This window comes from Sinocyclocheilus grahami, unplaced genomic scaffold, assembly GCF_001515645.1.
Source record: "Sinocyclocheilus grahami isolate Dianchi unplaced genomic scaffold, SAMN03320097.WGS_v1.1 scaffold1400.1, whole genome shotgun sequence".
Lineage (NCBI taxonomy): Eukaryota > Metazoa > Chordata > Actinopteri > Cypriniformes > Cyprinidae > Sinocyclocheilus > Sinocyclocheilus grahami.
In genome coordinates, this window is record NW_015506579.1 from 179,369 (window position 1) to 186,361 (window position 6,993).

Consider the following 6,993-nt stretch of genomic DNA (forward strand, 5'->3'; position numbering starts at 1 on the left):
CACACTCTCTCTCACACTCTCTCTCACACACACACTCACACTCTCACTCTCTCTCTCACACACTCTCTCTCACACACACACTCTCTCTCACTCTCTCACACACTCTCACTCTCTCTCTCACACACTCTCTCACACACACTCACTCTCTCTCACTCTCTCTCACACTCTCTCTCACTCTCACACTCACACTCTCTCACTCTCACACTCTCTCTCACACACACTCTCTCACACACACTCACTCTCTCTCTCTCTCTCTCTCTCTCTCTCTCTCTCTCTCTCTCTCTCTCTCTCTCTCTCTCTCTCTCTCTCTCTCTCTCTCTCTCTCTCTCTCTCTCTCTCTCTCTCTCTCTCTCTCTCTCTCTCTCTCTCTCTCTCTCTCTCTCTCTCTCTCTCTCTCTCTCTCTCTCTCTCTCTCTCTCTCTCTCTCTCTCTCTCTCTCTCTCTCTCTCTCTCTCTCTCTCTCTCTCTCTCTCTCTCTCTCTCTCTCTCTCTCTCTCTCTCTCTCTCTCTCTCTCTCTCTCTCTCTCTCTCTCTCTCTCTCTCTCTCTCTCTCTCTCTCTCTCTCTCTCTCTCTCTCTCTCTCTCTCTCTCTCTCTCTCTCTCTCTCTCTCTCTCTCTCTCTCTCTCTCTCTCTCTCTCTCTCTCTCTCTCTCTCTCTCTCTCTCTCTCTCTCTCTCTCTCTCTCTCTCTCTCTCTCTCTCTCTCTCTCTCTCTCTCTCTCTCTCTCTCTCTCTCTCTCTCTCTCTCTCTCTCTCTCTCTCTCTCTCTCTCTCTCTCTCTCTCTCTCTCTCTCTCTCTCTCTCTCTCTCTCTCTCTCTCTCTCTCTCTCTCTCTCTCTCTCTCTCTCTCTCTCTCTCTCTCTCTCTCTCTCTCTCTCTCTCTCTCTCTCTCTCTCTCTCTCTCTCTCTCTCTCTCTCTCTCTCTCTCTCTCTCTCTCTCTCTCTCTCTCTCTCTCTCTCTCTCTCTCTCTCTCTCTCTCTCTCTCTCTCTCTCTCTCTCTCTCTCTCTCTCTCTCTCTCTCTCTCTCTCTCTCTCTCTCTCTCTCTCTCTCTCTCTCTCTCTCTCTCTCTCTCTCTCTCTCTCTCTCTCTCTCTCTCTCTCTCTCTCTCTCTCTCTCTCTCTCTCTCTCTCTCTCTCTCTCTCTCTCTCTCTCTCTCTCTCTCTCTCTCTCTCTCTCTCTCTCTCTCTCTCTCTCTCTCTCTCTCTCTCTCTCTCTCTCTCTCTCTCTCTCTCTCTCTCTCTCTCTCTCTCTCTCTCTCTCTCTCTCTCTCTCTCTCTCTCTCTCTCTCTCTCTCTCTCTCTCTCTCTCTCTCTCTCTCTCTCTCTCTCTCTCTCTCTCTCTCTCTCTCTCTCTCTCTCTCTCTCTCTCTCTCTCTCTCTCTCTCTCTCTCTCTCTCTCTCTCTCTCTCTCTCTCTCTCTCTCTCTCTCTCTCTCTCTCTCTCTCTCTCTCTCTCTCTCTCTCTCTCTCTCTCTCTCTCTCTCTCTCTCTCTCTCTCTCTCTCTCTCTCTCTCTCTCTCTCTCTCTCTCTCTCTCTCTCTCTCTCTCTCTCTCTCTCTCTCTCTCTCTCTCTCTCTCTCTCTCTCTCTCTCTCTCTCTCTCTCTCTCTCTCTCTCTCTCTCTCTCTCTCTCTCTCTCTCTCTCTCTCTCTCTCTCTCTCTCTCTCTCTCTCTCTCTCTCTCTCTCTCTCTCTCTCTCTCTCTCTCTCTCTCTCTCTCTCTCTCTCTCTCTCTCTCTCTCTCTCTCTCTCTCTCTCTCTCTCTCTCTCTCTCTCTCTCTCTCTCTCTCTCTCTCTCTCTCTCTCTCTCTCTCTCTCTCTCTCTCTCTCTCTCTCTCTCTCTCTCTCTCTCTCTCTCTCTCTCTCTCTCTCTCTCTCTCTCTCTCTCTCTCTCTCTCTCTCTCTCTCTCTCTCTCTCTCTCTCTCTCTCTCTCTCTCTCTCTCTCTCTCTCTCTCTCTCTCTCTCTCTCTCTCTCTCTCTCTCTCTCTCTCTCTCTCTCTCTCTCTCTCTCTCTCTCTCTCTCTCTCTCTCTCTCTCTCTCTCTCTCTCTCTCTCTCTCTCTCTCTCTCTCTCTCTCTCTCTCTCTCTCTCTCTCTCTCTCTCTCTCTCTCTCTCTCTCTCTCTCTCTCTCTCTCTCTCTCTCTCTCTCTCTCTCTCTCTCTCTCTCTCACACACGCACGCTCTCTCTCTCTCACGCACGCTCTCTCTCACGCACGCTCTCTCACACGCACGCACTCACACTCGCTCACGCTCTCACACACGCTCTCACACTCGCTCACGCTCTCACACTCGCTCACGCTCTCACACTCGCACACTCTCTCTCTCACGCACGCTCACGCTCTCTCACACACGCACACACGCTCACGCTCTCTCACACACGCTCACGCTCTCTCACGCTCTCTCACGCTCTCTCACACGCGCGCTCTCTCGCACTCTCTCACACTCTCTCACACACGCTCTCTCACGCTCTCTCACGCTCTCTCACACTCGCACTCTCTCGCGCGCGCACTCTCTCGCGCGCGCACTCTCTCGCGCGCTCTCTCACGCTCTCTTGCTCGCGCGCACACACACAGACGATGCGCAGCTCTCACACTCGCTCACGCTCTCACACACACTCTCTCACTCACTCACTCACACGCGCACGCTCTCACACTCGCGCACTCTCACGCGCGCGCTCTCGCGCGCGCGCTCTCTCGCGCGCACTCACGCGCGCTCTCTCACACTCACGCTCTCTCACACTCGCTCACGCTCTCTCACACTCGCTCACGCTCTCTCACACTCGCTCACGCTCTCTCACACTCGCTCACGCTCTCTCACACTCGCTCACGCTCTCTCACACTCGCTCACGCTCTCTCACACTCGCTCACGCTCTCTCACACTCGCTCACGCTCTCTCACACTCGCTCACGCTCTCTCACACTCGCTCACGCTCTCTCACACTCGCTCACGCTCTCTCACACTCGCTCACGCTCTCTCACACTCGCTCACGCTCTCTCACACTCGCTCACGCTCTCTCACACTCGCTCACGCTCTCTCACACTCGCTCACGCTCTCTCACACTCGCTCACGCTCTCTCACACTCGCTCACGCTCTCTCACACTCGCTCACGCTCTCTCACACTCGCTCACGCTCTCTCACACTCGCTCACGCTCTCTCACACTCGCTCACGCTCTCTCACACTCGCTCACGCTCTCTCACACTCGCTCACGCTCTCTCACACTCGCTCACGCTCTCTCACACTCGCTCACGCTCTCACACTCGCGCACTCTCACGCGCGCGCTCTCTCGCGCGCACTCACGCGCGCTCTCTCACACTCACGCTCTCTCACACTCTCACTCTCACACTCGCTCACGCTCTCACACACTCTCTCATGCTCTCACACTCGCTCACGCTCTCACACTCACACTCGCTCACGCTCTCACACTCACACTCGCGCTCTCTCACACTCGCGCTCTCACGCGCGCGCTCTCTCACACGCACTCGCGCTCTCTCACACTCGCTCACGCTCCCACACACACTCTCTCACTCACACTCTCTCACGCTCGCGCTCTCACGCGCGCGCTCTCACGCGCGCGCTCTCTCGCGCGCACTCACGCGCGCTCTCTCACACTCACGCTCTCTCACACGCACTCGCGCTCTCTCACACGCACTCGCGCTCTCTCACACGCACTCGCCCTTCACTCTCACGCACTCGCCCTTCACTCTCACACACTCGCCCTTCACTCTCACACACTCGCCCTTCACTCTCACACACTCGCCCTTCACTCTCTCTCACACACACACACACACACACACAGTGTCAGACTGTCACTTGATGCTTTCTGTCCTCCGTAGGTGTGTAAACAGCAGATGGGATCGGCCTAAAGCAGAAGTCCTGCCGAATGAGTCCCGTGTGGCCCGTGGCTCCGTCTCATCTTCCACAGATGCGTCTGGAGCTCCGCAGGGCGGCGTTGAGATGGCAGCGGCGATGGCGGCCAAAATCAACGCCATGCTGATGGCCAAAGGCAAACTGAAACCACTGCAGCCGCTGCCCAGTAAAGTACTGACCGTCCCGCAGCCGTGTGTCCCATGATGCCCTGCTGTCGCTCCGTGAGCTCACGCGTGTTTGTGTGTTTGCAGGCGCCGCCAGCTCTTCCGGTCGCCGCTGAGGAGCTCATCGTGGCTGAAGTCGACATAAACGACGTGCACATGGAGTGCAGGGATCTCCTGACCAAAGGCAAAACTCAGGACGAGGTTTGTGACGACACACACGTGACACTGGCGTGTCTGTCTGCACACGCGTGTTGACTCTCTGCTGTCTGTGCTGTAGATCGGGCAGCTGAGCGGTGCAGTGGTGTCCACTAAAGGCCTGTACATGAGTGACACAGACAGGAGCGGCAGCGCAGGCGTGTGAGTATCAGTCCAGTGATGTGTGTGTTCCCGCGTGTGTGTGTGTGAGAGTGTTCCCGCACACGTGTGTCGTCTGCTCTCTAACGCTCAGTCTCTGTGTGTTCAGGGCGAGACCGCTGTATCTGCATGTGCAGGGCCGCCGTCAGGAGCAGGTCAACAGTAAGTGCTGGAGTTCAGTCTCTGCTGCAGTCTTGCGGAGACTGATTTGGTGCCCCTCGCATCGCAGCCAATTCCAACACCGATCATTCACACAGAAACTGCATAGCTTTGACATAAAACAAATGACAAACTAATTACATATGAAATCAATAAGACAATAAACTGACATTATCTCCGTTAGCTATTTAAATTGGAGAACCCATTTTGGGATTTATCGTCCAAAGGCAGCTACAATACTAACATTTAAATCTTAATTTCTTCATTTCAGACATTCTTAAATTTATGGGTTGCACTGATCTTAACTTTTCATATCAGAATCCAATACTGATTTTTAATGTATTTAAGCAAAAGACAAGAAAGAATAGTAGTTTGTTGCTTTATTTGCCTATATTTTGATCTAAATTAGACTGTATAATTTCAAAACTTGAAGGAAAAACAGAATGGTCTGACTTTATCTTTGTGAAATAAGGCTACACAAAACCTAGCAAACGGCAGATGGCTGAATGAAAATGTAAAGTCACTCTCTGCCAGCAGGTGGCGCTTAAGGAACAGCAGTGATGCATTGTTTGCTTGATTACCGCTGTAAACACTAAATGGCATTTTCCTTTCATCTTGCCTCTGGAATGCATCTAAACTGTTTCTTAAGACAGTCAGTTCCCCTCAGAGATACATTCATACTTCACGCATTGTGAATAGTGAGCTTGCTCTGGCTGCTAATGTATTTTCTGCTCTTTGCGTCTCTGGCCTCTAAACGCTGCTTACAGGCTCTGAAATAAAACGCAAAACCGTCCGGTTCCGGTTTATGGCCGATGGTCAATCGGTGCATCTCTGCTCGAATTCAAATGTTAAACTGCTTTTATTTTGGTAGTTTGCCAGCAAATAAATAAATGCGCTGCCTTGTGTCTTGGGCTGCACTCGAACACATTACCGCTTCACTCTGAAAACTCTAGCGCAAATCGCAACCTTCGCGATATGACTTTGGCATTAAGCCATAATGCGATATTGATTTATATTTCGATATATAGTGCACCCCTAATTAAAATAATATAATTTAAAAAAAAAAAAGAAAACTAATTTGGGCGCCCCTAGCATTTGCCTATTTCTCCTATGCAACGGGCCGGCCCTGCGTCACATTAGTGCAGTTAGCACCCACTTTACAAACCAAGCAGATTTTTATTGGTTAAACGCTGCACATTCATGTAACCTGAAGATGAATAAAACCTGCAAACTCCTGATCACATTGATTCCTGTTGAAATGACTGGATTGTGCAGGTTTCCCAGAGCAAGACTGCATGTGAGACGGGCGTTAAAGTGCACTCCGCTCACACTCACTGCATGTAATCGGCTCATGTCTTATTTTACTGCATTAGTGCACTGAGCCTGTTTTACTGCACATTACACACTGATTCTCTATAAACCTCTTCATCAGTGTGATCTCTTACACTACAGACATTAGTGAAGCTTTAAACGCTGCAGACACACTCTCACACTCATCGTCACTGACTCACTCCTGATAATGTGCTTTACCGCCGCTGATGGAGTGGAGCTGAACAGGAGGTTGTTGTGTTTGTCAGAGGCAGTGGCCAGGATAAAGGAGATCATCTCTGAGGACGTGCTGCGCTCGTCGGGTGGACAGCAGCCCGCTGTGATGCCCACTGTACCGGTGTACCGTCAGACCCTCAGCGCCGCCCCCGGACACAAACCGGCCCCACCGCACACGGGGGTAAGAGAGTGTGTGTGTGTGTGTGTGTGTGTGTGTGTGTGTGTACAGGGAAAAGCCCTGAAAGCAGATCTCTGCTGATACACGCCTCCTACAGAAACGGCAGCCAGAACAACTCCAGCCTACAGACAGAGGTCAGAGTTCACTGCGCCGCTGACACGTGTCTGACCCTCACACACTGATTCTAACATCACCTGTTGGTCCAGACCTGATGCAGCCTTACATCTGCCGAAACTCTGAGACTTGTGCAGCCGCTGCGTCTCTTGACGATATACTGACATCTTATTAAGCGAATGAGAGAATTAATTCAATTGTTTTGCATACACAAGACTCTCAGCGCGCACACACACAGACACGCAGACTCACACGCAGACGCAGACGCAGACTCGCACGCAGACGCAGACTCACACGCAGACGCAGACTCACACGCAGACGCAGACTCACACGCAGACGCAGACTCACACGCAGACGCAGACTCACACGCAGACGCAGACTCACACGCAGACGCAGACTCACACGCAGACGCAGACTCACACGCAGACGCAGACTCACACGCAGACGCAGACTCACACGCAGACGCAGACTCACACGCAGACGCAGACTCACACGCAGACGCAGACTCACACGCAGACGCAGACTCACACGCAGACGCAGACTCACACGCAGACGCAGACTCACACGCAGACGCAGACTCACACGCAGTCGCAGACTCACACGCAGACGCAGAC

General features: G+C 52.4%; 1 protein-coding gene across 2 annotated transcripts in view; it reads left to right on the forward strand.

Moving 5' to 3' along the window:
• Positions 1 to 6,993, forward strand: part of LOC107569978 (UPF0469 protein KIAA0907-like) — a 13,511-nt gene that overhangs the window by 1,703 nt on the left and 4,815 nt on the right. Inside the window, exons 2-6 of one of the 2 annotated variants that reach the window (XM_016256160.1) lie at positions 3,832 to 4,036; positions 4,117 to 4,230; positions 4,307 to 4,386; positions 4,493 to 4,545; positions 6,120 to 6,268. In XM_016256160.1, coding sequence (XP_016111646.1) covers positions 3,832 to 4,036; positions 4,117 to 4,230; positions 4,307 to 4,386; positions 4,493 to 4,545; positions 6,120 to 6,268 — 601 coding nt within the window. Of the gene's footprint in view, positions 1 to 3,831; positions 4,037 to 4,116; positions 4,231 to 4,306; positions 4,387 to 4,492; positions 4,546 to 6,119; positions 6,269 to 6,993 lie in introns of those variants that run through there. The other variant, XM_016256161.1, reaches the window with a different exon arrangement.